The 20,727-nt window shown below is 37.5% G+C and overlaps 2 protein-coding genes across 2 annotated transcripts; one reads left to right on the plus strand and one right to left on the minus strand.

The window, feature by feature from the left end:
- Positions 1-448: 448 nt before the first annotated feature.
- Positions 449-12,497, minus strand: haus1 (HAUS augmin-like complex, subunit 1). Its single transcript, XM_088629129.1, has 9 exons — positions 12,344-12,497; positions 11,355-11,529; positions 9,779-9,914; positions 8,398-8,532; positions 8,015-8,138; positions 6,974-7,039; positions 6,262-6,333; positions 4,244-4,291; positions 449-2,746 (listed from the first exon to the last, which is right to left on the minus strand). Exons 1-9 carry the CDS (start codon positions 12,362-12,364, stop codon positions 2,663-2,665), a joined length of 861 nt encoding a protein of 286 aa, XP_088485255.1. The 5' UTR covers positions 12,365-12,497; the 3' UTR covers positions 449-2,662.
- Positions 12,498-14,037: 1,540 nt separating this feature from the next.
- Positions 14,038-19,659, plus strand: atp5f1a (ATP synthase F1 subunit alpha). The gene is made up of 12 exons (XM_088629130.1): positions 14,038-14,193; positions 15,153-15,231; positions 15,770-15,939; positions 16,164-16,337; positions 16,702-16,868; positions 17,109-17,257; positions 17,344-17,495; positions 17,781-18,005; positions 18,445-18,552; positions 18,633-18,777; positions 18,925-19,075; positions 19,436-19,659. The coding sequence occupies exons 1-12, from the start codon at positions 14,134-14,136 to the stop codon at positions 19,515-19,517; spliced, it is 1,662 nt and encodes a 553-aa protein (XP_088485256.1). The 5' UTR covers positions 14,038-14,133; the 3' UTR covers positions 19,518-19,659.
- Positions 19,660-20,727: the final 1,068 nt, after the last annotated feature.

Below are 20,727 nucleotides of genomic sequence, written 5' to 3' on the forward strand. Positions count from 1 at the left end.
CAGTCTAGCCTAGCAAGTTTTATAGGTCACCTTTAAATCGTCAATTTGTAAAGATGTGGAACACGGGGTATTTAATTAATTTAGTATTTTAATTGGCTGGTCAGAAATGGTCAACTGTGGTCATTGGGAACTACAGGAATGATCCCCAGACAACTTAATGGACCAAACAGCCTGCTGAAGTGGTCACAAAGAAATTGTTCTAAGTGTTTGTAAATCGCTAATCATAAATTTAACAGTAACCAATAAAACCAGCCAGACTGTTGGCCACTCCAGTGGTTATACTACACCAGTGCTGGGTAGTATAATATGGCTCTAAGCAGCAATTCCATAGATTACGTTTTTAAACCAAAGCAGCATACAGATTGCCTAAGTCACTTATCTTTCTCATAAAAAAACTGGCTAACACCTTTTACCCCTTTTTACTCCAAACAAGGTTGGCTTCATCACATGTTGTTCAGTAGTTTATTAGCTTTTTCCTTTTAATAAAATTACAGAACAAAAACAAACAAACAATGAGATCTGATTAGCTTTTCAAGTTATGACCACTACACGCATTGTCTCATAATTTCAGTAACTGAACTGAAATTCTAGTTTGTAGGCTACATATAACATACAACGGAAAATAAATATATAAGTTCAAAAGTTATACATTCAAAAGTTACTTAAAATGGTTCTAGCATTAAGGTCTCTTCAGCAATGTGATAATGCTGCAACCAACTTAAGTCTGGATGAATTAAGAATACTTTGAGTGGCAGGGATCCCCTGCAATTGCTCAATTGCATATTCACAGCAGTGAAACCACGACTCAATATAGCCTGCCAATAGACTGAATCTTCAAGGATTTTGATTTGCTGTAGGTCTTGAGTCCATCCATTGGTGCCCATCTTGATCACTGAGATTTCAGAACCCCAGTATCAGAAGGGCCTCACACAGACGCAAAACACTTCCATGGAAAATGCTAACATCAATCATATCTCTCTAACGTGATAATCCACCATTAAATTGTTGAGCTGGGTAATTGAGTCATACACTGAGACATCATTATATAGCCTGGGTCTTGCATTATATTTAAATAATATCTTTCTGAAACTGTCTGGTACTTGAGGGTTCCAAGATCACACATAGCAACCAATCAATAATATATTGCAATAGGGTTTCTATCTTCTTAGACCAAAACTTTGATGATGAATGCACAATTATAGCAAGACTAAGGGAATCAAAAACATATGAGTTATGTCCAAAATATTGGGACAGTAAAGCCAAAACTGTCATTATTGCTTTACAGTTTGCATTTCTGAGCATTAGATTAAGAAGACAGACTAAAAGGTACAGTACAATACATATTTCTTCTTTTGGATATTTCATACTGTATATATATATATGTGACTATATTAGGACGAAAACATTTTGGGTTCAACTCGGTGATTTCAAGTAATAACTAGTTCTGAAACACACTCACTTTATGTAGATTTCAGTGTAAAAGTGAATATTGGTTGCATGTTGCTTTGAATCAATCACTGCATGATGTCTGTAAAATGAGGTAACCAAATACTGTGTAATAATTTTAGATGCTTTTATGAAGGAAACATTTGAGTTCCCACCTATTCCTGAGATCTTCTGACTATTTTTTTTTCCAATCATGTAAAATACATGCTTAATTGTATTTAAAGTTGGAAATGGACTTGGCCAGTCCAAGACTGCATTTTTCTGTCTTGATGATCTTTGTTGTATTGGTTCATTGTCACTGCATGTTGAAGAACCACCCATTAAGAAAGGAAGCATGTTTTTCCACATAATGTTTAACGTATGTGACGAAATGTTTAATGTAAACATTAGTATGCTGCTGGCATCACTAACTATAATAAAGTATCAATAAAGACAAGTGGAACATACTGTACACTGTACAAGCTGATGACAATCCACATTTGATCTTACCAGCCAACTGTTGTAAATGAAACATTAAAATAATACTTAGTATTGATAATTCAGAAGTATATAAGAAACTCAATATGACATATAATCAGAAATACTTATTTAGTTGAATAGATGCCTTGACTTCCTCTCAAACTACCAATGAATGCTCTCTGGGTCAGGACGTACACATATTACTGTGCACTATATTGATGTGAAGAACAAAAGGCAGTGGTCTGGAAACTTTAGACCCAGACCAACCTAATTTCATCCAGGCTTTATGAGCAAATCCCAAAGTTTCAATGGAATGAAATGTACAGTAACCTACACACTAAATATAACCACATAAAATGTGTCACCAGCAGGATTCACCAGGGATAACCCTCAGCCTAATCTCATAAAAAGGTGGAAACTTTAGAATCATCCTGCATCTCTTCACCAATACTGCAAATCTGGCCTGAGCAAAACTATTATGATTTGATATTACTACTTCCAGATCACATTCTTTCAGACATGGGATAATACACATAAATTTGCCTGTCCGCAGTACAAAAGAAAAAAAAAAACACATCAAGACAGTCTGTATACTTTTCTGGGACAAGGAGCTATGTGTGAGCAGAGTATGCTCTAAGCCCAGCTAAAACTTCAAATCATGACCTAAAGATTAAATATAGCTTCAAATATGTCACTACATTTATTTTCTGTTTTATAGAAAAAGCATTAAAAACATACTTTTTAGAAAAAAAAAGTTTTATTTTAGATGCCTTCCACGTTGTTCTGGTAGTGCAATGTTCACAATGTCCACTTTCATCGTAAGTTCAGCATCAATGGCAGCCTGAGATACAAAGGGGGAAATAAAATCCAATTTAACATTTCCACAGACTTAACAATCGATAGTACAGGCAGCATCACGCTACGTAAACAATTTAGACAGATGCAATGAACAGCATGCAAGCATACCTGAGCTCACTGACAACAATGTTGATCAAATGTTGATTAGGCAATGCTTTATTCAAGTCATTTTATGAATTGCCTTATGTTTAACATCTAAAATTAGGTTTTGTAACTGAAAGTCCTGATCTTGTATTGCTATTTCATGATGATAAATTCAATTAATGGTTTTAAGATTCCTTATGAACCAGTACACATGCAAGCTTCTCCATATCACAGTCATTATTAAGAAGAGGGGGGTGAGGGGTATCAACACCTACTGTATATGAGCAATGTTTCAAACCACTTTGGCATACTATCTTCTCTAAACTCACTGCCCTCACTTACACATCTAAACGTGAGGGAAAAATGATGAAGTAAACAACACGGCCCACTACGGATTATTTATAGACTGCCCACCCCTCTATAAATGACAATTAGCACTGCTGTGAATGTTTAGCGGATGGACCTTTTCCACCAGAACCAGCTGGTTCACGTGAAAGGATGTGGCATCTCTAGTCTATCTGATCCACAGTAATATAACCTTATAGGCCACAAATTTAACTTTTGGCATAAAACTTATATTTACCCAAATAACATGCACATCAAACATTCCACTAACAAAAATACAATTATCTCCCACCATTGCACTAATAACTAAATGCACACAAGTGATATACATAAATATCAAGTGTGGGAGCCTTGATAATGACAACCCTGTAATCAACACGTATTTTGAATGGTCACTCAACACAAAAGCTATAAAGCATGGGTTTTTAAACCTAGTGCTGGAGAGTTATAATCTCATTAGGCTCACTACTAAATCACCTGTTAGATAAAGATTAGAAGCACTTGCTTATGTTACCCATCCAACAAGCATGTAAGCTGTTCAATGAGGAACTTCTGGTCCGTGAGGGCTAAAGATGTTCTGATTTGTATTCTAAATTATGTAATTGATCAAACCCTTCTTTAACTGATCCTAATAAACTGTTCCAGGTCTTTTGGAATTATTTCATAGTTAGTTACAAAACCTGCTGGACAAGAGCTCTCCAGGGCTAGGGTTGGAAACTAAAGAAAACGTGGTCAAATACTTTACTCACAACAAGAAATTAATTTTTGCATGTTATTTGCCATTACGTACATGCTATATAATCGTTTGTGTGTTACTTTGAAGCAGTATCTCTTAAATTAGAAAAAGATCAACTAACTAAAAGATGTGGATTAGCTGAACTCTATTGGTGTCAACAACATGACACACAGAAGCTGAATCCCTCTCAATGGTCTTTGTATTTATGACTTGTACTTTTTGTTACTAAATATAATTTCCCATGAAATAGTAGAAAAACAGAAACAGCTTTAGCAGGTTAGGCACCTCAGGTAACTCAAAGACACAAAGACATACCAGTTCTCTTTTAGCTTCTTCAATTTTTACTTGAGCAAGAGATGGATTCTGTGAAGACAAATACAAGGAGAGCGTGATCAGTGGATTATATTAATATATTAGTAAAATATTTCTATAGTTGCATTTAAATACATTAACACTCCCAAGTCCTTCATGGACCAATTAATAATAATAATAATAATAATAATAATAAACTTTATTTTATATAAAAGGTGGCTTCTCAAAGCGCTTTACAGGATGACAATAACAATAAATAAGAAGATTTCACAAGATAGGACACAATTATAATTACAACAATACAACAATAACAATAGAGGAGACCGTGGAAGGTGGTATTAAGAAGAGCAGAGGGGTGCAGAATGGAACCAGTTAAGTAAAGGCTTTTCTGAAGAAGAAGGTTTTGAGTCTGGATTTGAAGGAGTTTAGAGAAGGTGACTCTCTGATATCCTTGGGCAAAGAGTTCCAGAGCTTGGGGGCATAGCAGGAGAAGGCCCTGTCGCCCATACAATGTACACGGGTTTGGGGGACAGTAAGGAGGGCAGAATTTGAAGAGCGGAGGTTGCGAGGTGGGGAGTAGGGCGATAAAAGTTCAGACAGGTATTGAGGTGCCAAGCCATGTAAAGCCTTATAGGTGAGCATGAGGATTTTAAAGTCTACGTGGAATTTGACCGGAAGCCAGTGCAAGGACTCCAGGATAGGAGTAATGTGAACACTTGCACTAGACCTGGTCAGGATTCTGGACATACTGCAGCTTGTTCAGAGTAGATTTAGATACCCCAGGGAGTAGAGCATTGCAGTAGTCAATTCGAGAATACAAATATGTTGATCAGCTTTTCAGCCACAGTTAATGATAGCATAGGGCGTAGTCTTGCGATATTTCTAAGGTGAAAAAAAGATGTTTTGACAGTATGCTGTACATGTAGGTCGAATGTTAAGCCAGAATCGAATATAACCCCAAGGTTTTTCAATTTTGATTGAAGCTCAAGTACAGAGCCATCTACAGATAGGGTTACAGGACTGGCTTTACGAAGTTGATCGGGGGTACCAATAAGCATGACTTCAGTCTTGTCACAGATCAGATGAAGGAAGTTTTGAGTCATCCAAATTTTTATGTCACAGATGCAATTAGATAGAATAGAGACAGCCACATCAGTGTTGGGTTTGGTATGGATGTATAATTGAGTATTGTCAGCGTAAAAATGAAAGCTGAGGCCATGTGATCTTAAAAGCTGACCAAGTGGGAACATGTAAATGTTGAAGAGCAAGGGGCCCAGTATTGAGCCCTGGGGGACACCAGACTTGACAAGACCAATTTCAGACCTGTACCCATTGAGAGAGACAAAGTGACAGCGATCAGTGAGGTAAGACTTAAACCATTTGAGGGCAGTGTCAGAGACTCCAAACACAGTCTTGAGACGAGAAAGTAAGATGTTATGGTCAACAGTGTCAAAGGCAGCACTGAAATCAAAAAGGATGAGTATGGAAAGAGAACCAGAATTAGAAGCTATTAGGAGATCGTTGGTGACTTTGACTAGGGCAGTTTCTGTGCTGTGAAGTTGACGGAAGCCAGATTGGAGGGGTTCGAAAAGGTTGTTTGTCATGAGGTGGTTATGTAACTGAAGTGTGACAGCACGTTCTAGAATTTTAGAGAGAAAGGGTAAGTTGGAGATGGGGCGAAAGTTGTTAAGATTGTCGAGAGCCATGTTAGGCTTAATTAATTAATATACAGTTACAGACAGGCACAATGCATTCAAGTTTTGTTCACATAATTTTCATAATGTTTGACACAGTTTAACATGATGAACAAAAAAGTATGATGTCATTAGAACAACCATGGGACTCATTCACAAAAGCTTCTCATGTGATAAGGTGCACCTTATAGTAGTAGAAACCTTTGTGCTAGTGGCCTTATGTACCAAACAATTTAATGTGTTAGGCAATTCTGAAAATAGTAAGGATCCAAACCCCCAATGTTATATAGATTTCACACACACAAGAGTGAAAGGATGATTTCTTACAGGTGTTAAGTCAAGATAGGACTCCAGCTTCTTTTTCAGTGGTACAGTCTCTTGTTTTAGCTTGGCTAGTTTCTGCGAAGGGAAATTTAACAGATTTGAAAAATTCCAACATGCCAGTAAATGCCTGTATGCGTGTGTGCGCAATAATCATTAGTATGATTTATTCTTTTTTCCTTTTAAACTTTTTGCACAGGAAGTGTGTTTTGTACTATAAGATCTTTATTTTTTCCCCACAGAGGTTTAAAAAGGAAATAGGCAAGAGTGCAAAAGCAATGTAGAAATAAGGACATAGTCGCAAATAAAATTAATATATAATATATTATATATAATCTACTACTAAGGATAGTGGATCCTAATATAGATCCTTGTAGTGCTTCACATACACAAATTCAAGACTCGAATGTGAGAATGTAGCCCTTATCTGTACTGTGAATAATGTTTTCTAACAACTAACCTAAGTTCTTAAACAAAATACAACAATTACCTAAAAAGCTTACTGCATGCAATTTAAGAATTAATCTTTTATGGGGAAAAAAAAATGTTTTCAAAAGCTGTATGAAAATCTAAACATAAAATAAGTGATTAGCCACCAACCTGAATACAGTCAAATATCAGTGTTAAGCAGTTTTGTGCTACTTAGGGTCTATGAAAATGTTGATTAATGTGTAACTTTAAATTCCACATAGTTTTGAAGAATTGTGAAATATTTTACCTCTGAAAGTTCTACGATTGCCTGGTGAGTTAAGGAAGGCTCCATCCCAGTAGCAGACAACTGATCCTGTAGGGAGACCCCCCAAAAAAAAGATAAATAAGATAGATAAATAAAAAAGATAATAAACACTGTTACTGTTTATTGGGAATTGGCTATTGAGGTGTCATAATATAAGAAACATGGTCAGCACCTGGTTAGTGTTAACATCTCCAGTTCTCAGGAGCTTCAAAGCAAGGTGGTGTTTGCTGAGATGTAGGGCTCTGAGATTCACGAATCAAAACAATCATAAAGTTTATACTGGTTTACCTTAGGGCTTAGTGTATTAGGAACACAGTGTAAAACAGGCAGGTTCAGATAGAAAAGAGAGAAGACTTGGGACAAGACAAAAACAGAGCCAAGTGAGGAAAGTCCTTGTTCCGATCAGCCATTAAGACCAGAGTTGAGTTAAGTATTTGAATCATGTTAAGAGAGCTTGACATTCTCTTGTTTTTAGGAAACATTGATGTCCTATATAAAGGATCCCTTATTTGATGAGAGTCCGGATTAGCTGCATTTTTAGAAAAGGATGATAGGTTTCCCATTCACTTTGTAGCATCCAGATTTAAAGAGAGAGATTTAACTGTAGGTCATATTCTGTTGGTTTAGAAGCCAATTTCTCTCTCTTGTGGACCTGTAGAGGCGTTATATAGGATGGAAAACTTGCTAGCGGTTTGGGGTTTTTCTGAGTAGTCAGTACATAGGCCTTTAGGTTTTCTTTACCACATTGACTCAGTACTTTCAATAAATGAACACCTGTTTTTCCTCTTTCCCTGTCATCCCCTAAACATTTCCCCTCTGTGTTTAGCCAGAACACAACTACAAAAAAAAAGAAAAAAATTGAGAGAGCAGTGATTAAAAAACACTTTCCAAAAATACTTTTTTTTTTCATATCAACTTTAGAAAGCAAGCCTTAACTGAAACAGTGGAGTAGTATCATTTCAATTTCACTGGTGTCTAGCTACACATACTGTACTAGAGAAATTATATTTGAATCCTACTGACCTCTGCTGTTTTTATTCTAAATGACAAGTCCTCAGATTTTGCTCTGAGAAAGTCCAGATTCTGGAGTCTGTTTTCAGCTCTAGCATTCTCTACTTCTTCAGATTCTTCAGTTTTAGTCAGGTCCCTAACAAAAAATAAACATTTGACTTATAATTTCAGAATGTACAGAGGCATGCAATAGTGTTATAAACAATATATGTCCTTGGTAAAACAGGAGATGAGAATCTTTTCCTAAAGGAAAGGATAAAACAGACAGGAATAAGTACAATAGCTAAACAGTGCTCTTGGAAAGACACAAAATAGGTGAATAACTATGCATGAAGGTATCTCTTTGGAAATACAAAATGTTAACTACAATGCAGACCAAATGCCATTCCACTTACTCCTGTAAAGCCTTCCTCTGTACGATAGCAGCAGTGAGTTTTCTCCTCAGAATGGTGAGGTCCTGGTCCATTTGACGGTTTTTCTTTTCCACTGTCATAAGCTCTGCTGTCAGGTCATTCATGGCAGCTACAAAACTTAAAAAAAGACATGCTGACGTTACAGTGAGATTGATACTCCGTTTTGAATACTGCACAAAATTTTAGTAACTGATTAAAATGAATAAACTGACCAAAAAACCCCAGTTTATACACCCTGTAACTCAAAAACAGATTTAATCTCTCAAACTCTCTCTGTGGAGTCAAAGAAAATACATTAATTCAAAATAAAACTAAATTAATAAAATGCCCTACCTATTTTTGTAAGGGAATATTTGCTTATCAGGGTTTTTTTTTTCCCCAAAAGCAGTGGCTACAAAGTTTCAAACATTCAAGTAAAGAAATTGCCTGGACAAAATACGACACATTAGACTGATCTTTGAATAATAATCTATGTGAATCATACATTTTAAGGCTCTTAAGCTTCCTTGGCTGTATAAATGGAGATCAGACAATAGAGTCTATTTAGATGAAGTGAGAAAAGTACATGTCACTTACAAATTTTACATCACTTACCAAAGACTGGTCTTAAGAGGAAACGTATCTCCCATTTTGAAGTACTGTGCAGTATATCCTGCTTTTAGAATTCACAACCAGTCATCAGAATTAATAATACTGAAGCCATAATTACTGGTGGAATTTATATGACCACTGATAGCCTAGCAACCAACAGCTAAATACTGTACACTGATAGGAATTTCCTGAGCCACTGCCAGGAGCTACAGTATACTTCCAGAAAAGCAGCAGTTTCAGCACCTTACCACAGTCAAAGTGAATAATATGGTTAACTAATTAATCAGTCTCCAACATGGCTTTACTGCACACAGACTGTGTAAGCCAATCTACAAGATACTGAGCTGGGTAGGGGCCAGTAGCTAGACAAACGTACCCTTACTTACGACCTTCTGAAAAAACAATATTCCTGCACATTTCCACTATCGGTACAGATCAGACCATATATTTAATGAATCAATGCCTTAGCCTTATTGATAACAATGTATCCCATCTATAGACCCAGACTTAATCCTTAGGAAAACTGCTTTCAATTTACAGTCCTGCACAGTTAGGAAACAAGAACAAGAGACTATAGGAGCCCGTTCAAATCATCCTGCTCATCAACACTTTTCAGAAAGGCTCCTAATGACACAGCATTAACAACAACAATGCCAAATGTCTTTAATTCCAGTTGTCCAAACAATTCCAACAGTGACAATAAGCTCCGTTACACAATAAATAAAACACGCTGTGCTGCATCTTTGTGCCACTCTGGTCATGTTTGTTGTACCTTGCCAGGGAGGTGTCTTTGGTGTTGAGGGCCACGGCACTGCCTTCCAGAACACTCAGATTGCTAAAGGCCCTTTTAGACAAGCTGCTGGAAGACAACCCCACTGCCTGGAGCAGCAGCTCCTGAACGTAACTTCCTGGAAAAACAAGACAGATTACAGATTCACCATGGTAACTCTTAAAGGGCATCATAAGAACTGGAAAATTGGTGTAAAGAAATTCACTAAACAAGACTTAACAGGCTATTTAGAGATATGTAAGAAAACTTTAGCTTCACAGCAGAACTGAGCAAAGCACAATTTCCCACTGACGAGAAATCATGAAAAGAAACATTGACAATTAAAATCCAAATCATACACTGCAGACTATCTATATCTACTATCTATACACTTCAAAAAATGTCTAAATGATTATTGTTATTTTTTGTGGTCGTCCATTTAAAAAAAAAAAGAAAATAACATAAAGAATCAAAATGGTAGTATAAAGAGTACCGAGGACACAAACAGTACTTCAGTTGAAAATGCCTGAGAAGCACTAGAATATAACTAGAAATGTAAAGTCAATGTAGTCTTAAAATTATCAGCCTATTACAGGATAAACATCTACATAATATGACTATGATGGCGCACTAGACCGCATTTTTTTGATCCAGACTAATTTTTCAACACCCACTTGTTGCAAAAACAGTGACTGAATGACAGTCCTGACAGAGATACAGCTATAAAGGATTGTGACATTTGTAGAAAATGTAGAACAAAGAAGTATGAGGAAATATGGACCTGACAAGGTAAACAGTTCTAAATTAATTGAAACTGACTACAGTTTTATAGATGATTTCATGTATTTGTCGATAGCCGAGTATGCACAAGAACACATTTAACATAAGATGGATTCCTTGATTATTGTGACTTGACTTACATGCATACTGTAACTCTTAAGTCCTTCAAGTGGGATATTAACTATCAAGTCTTCAGCTACAATCTTTGCTATAACATAACAGAGAATTGCCAAAAAATCTAAAATTTCTGGCTAATTCTGTTTCTCCATACTTAAAACTATGTATTACAGAAATTTACAACCCTGAAGAAAATAACCTATGCTATCACTGAGTTATAGATTTAAGTAGAAAATATTTAGCTGGGTCTACCTAAATTTAAAGAGAATGTCTATTTTTATCATGAGGGAAAACACAATGTGACTCAGCCAATGAGAATTTTATTTGAAACCGATTACCCCTTCACCTAGAGTAAAGTTTCTGCTGCTGTTTTAATTAATTAATTAATTCATTCATTCATTCATCATACTTCTACAGCACTTCATAAACTTCTTAGTTTCAGACAAAATATTAATATTTTGACTTGGAATGCACAATACCGCATGCACGTCCTTGTTCCTTGAAAAAGGTAGATATTAATATTATTCCCACTTTTGAAATATGCATTAAATAATGGCTAAACATGGAATAAAGACAATATTGAAGGTAGTCCTTGTACCACTACAAGTAAAAATCTTACTCCACAGACGGTTTCTGTAGGAGGTCGTCCACGAGCTCCTGCACTTCCACCTGGTGTACTTACCATCTGCACTGTATTCAGCAGCTTGCTGCTTAAGATCCTCTAGAAGCAGAGTCTCATCCTTGCATCTGGCCTCACTGCTCTGTGCCAGCTGGTACAGTACGTCTATAGTCCGACTGTTCACTTCATAATATGGTACTGGTTGGTCCACAAATATTTTATTGAGCCACTGGGTAACCTAAGATATTAAATGAAGCAATTTGTTATTTGTAATTCAAAGGTTCTCGTGTAAGTATTTGTTCGCATGGAATAAAACACTCCAAAGTAGTTTAGTAGTTTCATACTAAAAGGGAGGATTTTGAACTAAAATGAGAACTGACAATTTTACTGAAAATAAAGGATACAGTAACATTTTAACACTGTGTGATGTATAAAAAAACATTTTGCATGCTGTAGTTTCTTATTTTGGGTTTGATCTATAATTTTCAAGGTATTTAAACGAGGCATAAACATAGGACATTTTAAGATGAAGGTGTAGAAAGTACGTTTTTTTACCAGAGTATATGCTAACTTGGTTGAAAGAACACAAATCATTCCTAGAATTCCGAGTAGGAAACAACTTCTGTTTGCTAACGATACATTAAGTGATTGGAGTTATTGAAAAAACAAAACAAATGTAAACTATTTCTTTTATTCACAACTCCATATGTAACCTTATTTATAAATAACTGCATTTAAAAGCGGGTAACTGCATTTAAAAGCGGGATGTTTAAAGTGCGCTACAGAAATTCCCAGATTCAGCTATTTGCTTATTTCACACCCTTATAACTGGTACAGTATATTAGTAGCGTTGCTTTATTTTTTAAACGTAAGCAAAGACTGCTACATTAATGTTAAATGCAACGAAAGTGGGAAAAATTGTCAGCTAAATTGCCGATTAAAGATAAATGAACGTCTCCTACACCGAAATCAAGAGATTTTATTTTAGCTAAGGAATCAACATTACATATACATTTATACTAATCATGCACCGTATTAGAAGGTTTGCATACCTTGGTCGTCTTTTCGCACATATTAACATTCGGTAAAACCTAAAAACAAATGTATAAAATCTACCCACACACTATAGCTAACACCTCCAATAATGCAACACGACCGACAGTTTGTTATTTCCTGGTCTCCCGCCTTGAAGTTTCTTTTCTGTGCGGATGTGAGACCCATGTAAATGATTGGTGTTTCGGAAATCTCAACCCAATCAGCAACGTCCTCTACTTCTGCTGCATTCAAGTTTGCTGGAGCTGCAGCGAGCGAGCTGGCGCCGCCAGCAGGACAAGAGAGGGAACAGTTTCATAGATATCAATTAGAAACATCACTGGTTTCTTTATTAATCTCACTGTATTGTGACTGTTTTGAACATCATTGTTTTATCGTTATTTGAGAGGAGTGTTGAAGACGGCATCTAAAAATGTGATATTGCTGTTTTAAAAGCATCACTTTTTTTAAATCTGAGTTAATATACAGTGCTTTAGACAGCATTGCCAAATCAGAAATGGCCTATTGTATTCACCATTGCAAATCTAATATTGCTGTCATGAAAGATATTCTTTGTCGTTGCACAGATCTAGTCAAGCAGTAACTATAGAGTAGTGTTTTTCTGAAGATACATAGAGCTATCAAGATACAAGCAAGCTTGCAACGCTGTAATATGCACATAGCTACCCATGAGACTGGCACTAGTGTCTGGAAGTAATTGTTTGACCAACATAAATGTTCTGTAACGTCCTCACTCGTAATCCGAGTGGTTATTGTTAATTATTTTTATACTGTGCATATGAAGTGTATTATTGTACACGCTAAGCGAAACTATGCACAACCATTTGCTCTTGTTTTTAATGTATTACTTGATTACACTTGCATACGGGTGTGGACCCCGTCACCACCGCAACACATATCTATGCCTTTTAATCCATATCTTATTTTATTCGCTTTATTGACTTAATGGTTTTGGAAGAAGTGGTTACTTTATGTTAATCGGACAGCAACGTTATGCTAGTCTTCCTTGCTTTATGCGCTAACATGTTCCGTAAAATTAATTTCAGTGCTTATAAACGTATTACATGTTTTGTGTACGTTCTCACTTCGGCAATGTGATACAACCCAAATTATTGAAATGCAACTGTTTCCACAAAAACTCGAATCTGGGTGTGACAACTGCATTTTAAATGTACGTTATTTTCCTGCTAATATGTACTGTTCCCCCATAAAATAAATTAAAATATCTATAGCAGCTCAATCACTGCAATAATATATTAAATTACTTATATTAAGTCACTTATATTAATTTTATATTAATCAAATATTAGGCTAATTTTCCACATCTTCAGACGTCGTATGAACCTTGTTTTTTGAGAAATCGTTTAATTTACCATAAAGTCAATATGCACTTTAAAAGTGATAAAGTATTTCGAACGTGGTTCCACTTCTGAGCTGTCAAGCTCTCTACATCTCCACGCCCTCGCGACCTAAACACAAGGTGACTGAAGCAGGACTTCGTGTCCTAACGGACACACCCGAAGACAAAGGAGTCAATCATTTATTTAAAAATAATAATATATGAGAATAATCTAGAAATGATTAGATTATTGGATGAAGTACGTACGGGAATTTAAAATATTTGTCCCATTTGTGAAAAATAAAATAAAATTGGGCATGCAGAGAAGTGCTTCCGGGTTATAGGTAACTATCCTATACAGCCCCGGCGCAACACCTCCATCTTCTTCACTCCGCACTGCGAGCTACAGCCGGCCGGTGGAGGAGGTTAAACCAGACAACGTAGTGCAAGATGCTGTCAGTCCGTGTTGCAGCCGCTCTCGCCCGGTCTCTACCAAGGCGGGCCGGATTTGTAAGCAATATAGTTTCTATTTTCCCCGTTTCTGATCCGTTTATCTTCCTAAGGTTATGCGTAATCTTCTATATCCTGAATGTCAGTGAATGGAGAGGACATGTAAAGCTATGAAGGCCGCCATGTTGTACTTGGGGCCTGAAGTAGCCAACGGAGTAGTGCATGACTTTGAAACCTCTACATGTTGCTTGGTTTAGGCGTTTTGGTTATTGCGTTCATTCCTGCCTTCCCATTTAATTTCTGATCGCTTAAGTTATTTGATTTCACATTTGTTAACCCATCACAAAAGCTGAATTTTCACTTGTCTCATTGAATGTCATAACTATGAAGGTCAGGGCCTCACGGTGTCTGCAGCTTTTAGGACACCGTTTTGCAGAAAATGCGCCCTTGATGCTGCATTTAATGGTTTGACGTCTTGTGCAAATATTAACAAGCGCAATTACAGCTGTTTATTTTAGGGAAAACGTAGCTTATTTAAGTAACAAAAGTGCAGATTGCGAATAGTCAATGTCTTCATTGGACTAACGATCTGATATTATTAAATCATTTTTGTTTACATTTAGGAAACTAATAGATTGTAAATGCATTTGATAACGACTATTGACATTCTTTGGATGAAGACTTTATACAGAAACGTAAACATTGGCGTTGTGGGCCCATCTTTCTTTCTTTCTTTTCGTATGGCTTTTGAATGAGCGAAAGCATGTGCAGTGTTTTATTTTCAGGCAATTGTAAACGCTTCATCAGATAGTATTGTCCGAAGTTCGTCTTGGAATTTGAACTACTTCCGTACTTGCAATTAGCTAAACATGTTGGGTGTAGATTTTGATTTAGCGCTTGCCTCTGCGTTGACTAAGCTTACGGATTTGGATAGTGCATTACCGGGGTATATGAATTTAACTCTTCTCATTTGTCAGGTAGCCTAACAGAATTTGATGTTTAACTGTTTATCTTTTCAGGTTTCCAAAAATACTGTAGCTGCTGCTTGTGTAGGTGTCAAGAACCTACACACCACTACCCCATGGCTGCAGAAGACAGGTCCGTACTGCTGTGTTGAAGAAGAATTATCTTGCACAGTACACTATAGCTGTCTCTTGGCAGTTTTGTATGGCTTTAAATAATTTATTTTGGTTTTTGTGATGAATGGAAGTTACTCTGTCTTACAAATAATGGTTGCAAACAAGCGGAGGCCATTTGGTCAGTTTAGCTCACTTGTTTTTTTTAGTAGTTAATTGATCTGGGGATTGAATCTCATCCACTTGTTTCTTAGGAAAACCCAAGTCAAACTATGGCAATGGTTTCCACACTCCTACAACTCCCCTGGTCTCTTAAATCCATTTTTTGCCCGATAAACATAAACATTAGCATTAAAGGAAAGATGGATAAAGCACCTTCTGTTTTGAATATCTGGATTGTCGTCAGATTTGTAGAATAGTTTGATTTGTACTACTTGGGCACAGGCACCTTGTGAAGATCTGTGTTCTGTGCAGTGATAGTTTTTGAGTTTAGGTTTGAGCAAAGCCTTCACTGTTCTTGTTAGTGCACGACAGAACAAAACGTGTTTGTGTTGCCTTAGGCACCGCGGAGGTATCCTCTATCCTGGAGGAGAAAATCCTGGGTGCGGACACAACTGCTGACCTGCAAGAGACCGGCCGTGTGCTGTCCATTGGAGATGGTATTGCCAGAGTGTATGGGCTCAGGAATGTGCAGGCTGAAGAGATGGTGGAATTCTCCTCTGGACTGAAGGTAATGACTGGAAAATCAGTGTGAGATTTTCAGCAAACCCTCTGAAGTTCAACTTTTTTTTTCTGTAGAGGAAATATCGTTTTAATACTTTAGAGAAGCCTGTTTTCTAAGTGAAGACATTCACTGCAAAATCTCTCGCATTTAGTGGTGGGGCAATAGTCTATTTAAATGGATGTCTTGCCTCTGTATCTTTTTTGTCTGAAAGTTTGTTTTCCTGCTTACAGGGTATGTCTCTGAACTTGGAGCCTGACAACGTTGGTGTTGTAGTGTTTGGTAATGACAAGCTCATCAAAGAGGGTGACATCGTGAAGAGAACTGGAGCTATTGTTGATGTGCCTGTGGGGGAGGAGCTGCTTGGCCGCGTTGTTGATGCTTTGGGAAATGCCATTGATGGAAAGGTACATGTTTGGCTTCAATGTGTAGAGTTGCATATTAAAACCTTACTGTTGTAAGTAGATGTACAAGCTGGAATGGTAATGACCTTCACTGTTTTTACTGATTAGCTCATTAAGTGGATACCATTCATCAGGTTGATCAACAGTATGTCTAAGACCATTTTTTTTCTGAAGCATGCTTTTGAAAGTTTTTTGTATAACTAGTAAATACTTTAGATTAAAAGCCATTAGGAATATTCATTAAGGTTTAAATCTCCATCTCTTGTGGTTCTTCATAGACTTATTTCATGTCTGGAGAAATGTTTTAGGTGTATAAATGATCCTTTAAAGATGCATGTTATAGTTATTCTTGTGTGTTCTTCTCCAGGGACCTCTGGGTGCAAAGATTCGCAGGAGAGTGGGGTTGAAGGCTCCTGGTATCATTCCCAGGATCTCTGTACGGGAGCCCATGCAGACGGGAATCAAGGCTGTCGACAGCCTGGTGCCTATTGGACGTGGACAGCGAGAATTGATCATTGGAGACCGACAGACAGGGTAAGGTTTAAAACACCTTTACCTTTGGTTATCTAACACTAAAGATATAGCATTCAGTTACATACGGGGGAAGCCACCTTGCACCAGTACCGTTGGACCATAATGGTAACACACTTATGGGTTTAGGAACACGAAACCAAGATTTCTACTTAATGTTCTTTCAGTTTATATTTAATCTCTGACTTATTTTCGGTGCTTTTGTTGCTTAAAGATTGATGAAGTTTGCAATTTCATACATAGGAAAACCGCCATTGCCATTGACACCATAATTAACCAGAAAAGGTTCAATGATGGGACAGATGAGAAAAAGAAGCTGTACTGCATCTATGTCGCCATTGGGCAGAAGAGATCCACTGTTGCTCAGCTTGTCAAGAGGCTCACTGATACTGGTGAGTTATTTCTGATGTGGGGGGATTTGAATTTTTGACGAGACCTTTCCTGAGATGAGCTTTAAGCTTAAGCTGTGCTCTTGTAGATGCCATGAAGTACACCATTGTGGTATCTGCCACTGCCTCCGATGCGGCTCCCTTGCAGTACCTGGCTCCTTACTCTGGCTGCTCCATGGGAGAGTACTTCAGAGACAACGGCAAGCACGCCCTCATCATCTATGATGACTTGTCCAAGCAGGTTAGTAAGCAAAGGATCTATGCGTATGGATCTCCTCTTTTATAGTATATTAAATGTCCTGTGCAAAAACAAAAGTATACCTCAAAACCATTTTTAATGAAGTAAGCAGTAGTACCTGTGGGCTCTGAATTTAATGAACAATACACATGGATCTGAGTATGGATCAACGTGCTTTCAAGGTCTGAGCCGTTGTAACCATAGTTAAGACTTTTCTTGATCCGATATCTTTGAAGAAAGGAGGAAAGTTTAAATTGCACGTTCAAATGCTGGCTTGTTTCCTTGCAGGCTGTAGCCTACCGCCAGATGTCTCTGCTGTTGCGTCGTCCCCCTGGTCGCGAGGCGTACCCCGGTGATGTGTTCTACCTGCACTCCCGTCTGCTGGAGAGAGCAGCTAAGATGAATGACAACTTTGGTGGTGGCTCCCTCACTGCCCTGCCTGTCATCGAGACTCAGGCTGGTGATGTGTCTGCCTACATTCCGACCAATGTCATTTCCATCACTGATGGCCAGGTCAGTATGCGACCAATGCTCATTTGTGCATCATGAGCGCATTCCAATTCCAGCCTAAAAGCTGGGAAAAAAATAATTGAAACCATTCCCACCATTCCTTTTTTCTGTTTGGTTTCCTAAGGTTATATTTTGAGAATTCGTGTTGGGGTGTGGGAGATAGCCTTTTGGAATGTAATTCCAATTGTATCCAACTGTATTCTGGAAGTTCCTTTATTAAGAGGAAACAAGTTGCATATTAAAACCTTACTGTTGTAAGTAGTGTAAAGTTTCCAAATATTAAGTTGTACAACTAACATTACAATTAAGTGGTTAAGAAACCTGAATTTACACTACTACTCGATCCTGAAATAGAATCTACATTTCTTAAGACATAAGTAAATGCTTTAAGAGTAACTGGTTGCAATCTTGGGGACAGTGACTTTTAAACTTGTCTTTTCAGATCTTCCTGGAAACAGAGTTGTTCTACAAAGGTATCCGCCCTGCCATCAATGTCGGTCTGTCTGTGTCCCGTGTAGGATCTGCTGCCCAGACTAGAGCCATGAAGCAGGTTGGTCTTGGCCCTGAAAAAATTGGATATTCTGCAAAGTGATTCAGATGAGGTCTTGATGTCTGCAATTCTGTCACCAGGTGGCAGGAACCATGAAGCTGGAGCTGGCTCAGTACCGTGAAGTGGCTGCCTTTGCCCAGTTCGGTTCAGATTTGGATGCTGCTACCCAGCAGCTGCTGAACCGAGGTGTCCGTCTGACCGAGCTGCTGAAGCAGGGGCAGTACTGTAAGTATCAGCCTTTCTGAAATTCTTAAAGTGCTTAGTGCAGTGAAGGAATAAAGTCCTCAGTCTTGTGCTTTGTAACATTTGCCAAGTGGAATTTTTTTATGTGAACATCTTAAGAAATGTATGCATTTTTTTTCCCCACTTCAGGTCCCATGGCCATTGAGGAGCAAGTAGCTGTTATCTATGCTGGTGTCAGGGGCCACCTGGACAAACTGGAGCCCAGCAAGATCACCAAGTTTGAGAAGGTTTTCTTGCAACATATCCTCAGCCAGCATCAGGATCTGTTGGCCACAATCAGGTATGGGGCCTGGGTGGGCAAAGAACTAAACTTCATTTAGTTATGTCTGAAATAACACTGTGGATGAGAGCTTGTAAGATGGAATTCCATTGCTTGACCTTGTTTCACTACTTTTCCCTCAGGTGTTATGCTTTGTAAAATAGGTAGTTGGCATTGTAATGTCTGAAATCTGGGTCGAAATCGCCATGTTGGGTTGCTTGGCTTTCAAATCAAATACTGTTCTAGCTCTTGCTTATTTGTCTAAAACCAGGTGTGTGTATACATAAAGTTTGGGCTTTTGTAACAATATAATATTAAAGAGGTGAGGCATTTTATTATTCAATTATTCAATACTAAAATATTTTTTCTCTCTCCTGTCAGGGTGGACGGCAAAATCTCAGAACAGGCAGATGCAAAGTTGAAGGAGATTGTCCTGAATTTCCTGTCCACCTTTGATGCATAAATCTTGTTCTACTTACTGGTCGGCTGTTTTGTCAATGTTTGCATTGTGCTCCAGTTTAACTTTATATGAACTTTAACAATTAAGAAAGCACTTCATCAATGTACAGATTATTTCTCTCTGAGAATAAAGTGTTCCAACCCCAGGATGATGATCTTTGTTTTATTGGAACACAATGTATTGAATGTAGTGTGCACAAAACAGAATAAACGTGACAGAACTTTGAGAGCAAGAAAGAGACTTGTAGATGGCATTAATGAAGACTAGGTGCTTGTAACAGCACACAAAAATTGGTAAACTAAGTAAAAATTAAGGTGTTTTGCAGGTTTGCATTTCCAGTAGTAGTGTTGTACAAAACCTTGAATTTATTCATCTTTATACCTTTTTTTTCCCCTAATCTGAAATATGTTGAAGGGTTTTCTTTAAAAAAGGTCTCATCTGAATGAATTCTGAAAAATATTTTAAGGAATTGTTCTTTGTGTTCTCAAACTTTTCTTCAGTGATCACTGACTAGCTAGTCAGTAAATTGCAGTAGTGAGTTGAGATATAAATTGCATAACCATTTGTGAGGGTTTGATATCGCTAGGACATTTTAAATTGTTAAAAAATGTGCAAAAATGTTAATTTAAACATGCATATATGCTTGTATGTATGCAATACACTTGTCTGCTTATTTAGTGTGGTAATGTATAGATTCTAGTGAGACCTGATGATTTTTTGTTCAAACCCTCCCACTTTGAAGATAACTGCCTCAGATTACCATTCATCTTGGCAAATGGGGTGAAGAGGTGATCACTACATGCTTTTGTCAAGAGCATGCATGTCTCACCCTTTATGTTGGGAGTCAACTAGACAAGTGATGTCATTCTTGTAACGCTACAAGCTCACAAGGCCCCAACAATTTTCAGTGAGTTGGTCACTATCGTGCAGTTGTGTAATGGAACTTGGCCAGTCATTAGCACTATTGTTATATTTAGAAATGGCAACTGTACTGTAATGTAATTTTGGATGTGTTGCTGATAACCTGTTGGAAGATTATGGTCATGCTCTCATTGGAGCTATGGGGGGGAAATATTAAAACCTCTCACCTGAGATGTATGATTCCCAGACAATTTATTTTATTTATTTTTTGTTTTGTAGCATGATTAGTGACTACGGGTAGATGTGAGTCCCTACCTAGGGAATATAGAGTCTTTGGCAGGAGCAGTCAGTT

The sequence above is a fragment of the Lepisosteus platostomus genome, chromosome 4 (genome assembly GCF_059453375.1).
Source record: "Lepisosteus platostomus isolate fLepPlt1 chromosome 4, fLepPlt1.hap1, whole genome shotgun sequence".
Classification (NCBI taxonomy): Eukaryota; Metazoa; Chordata; class Actinopteri; order Semionotiformes; family Lepisosteidae; genus Lepisosteus; species Lepisosteus platostomus.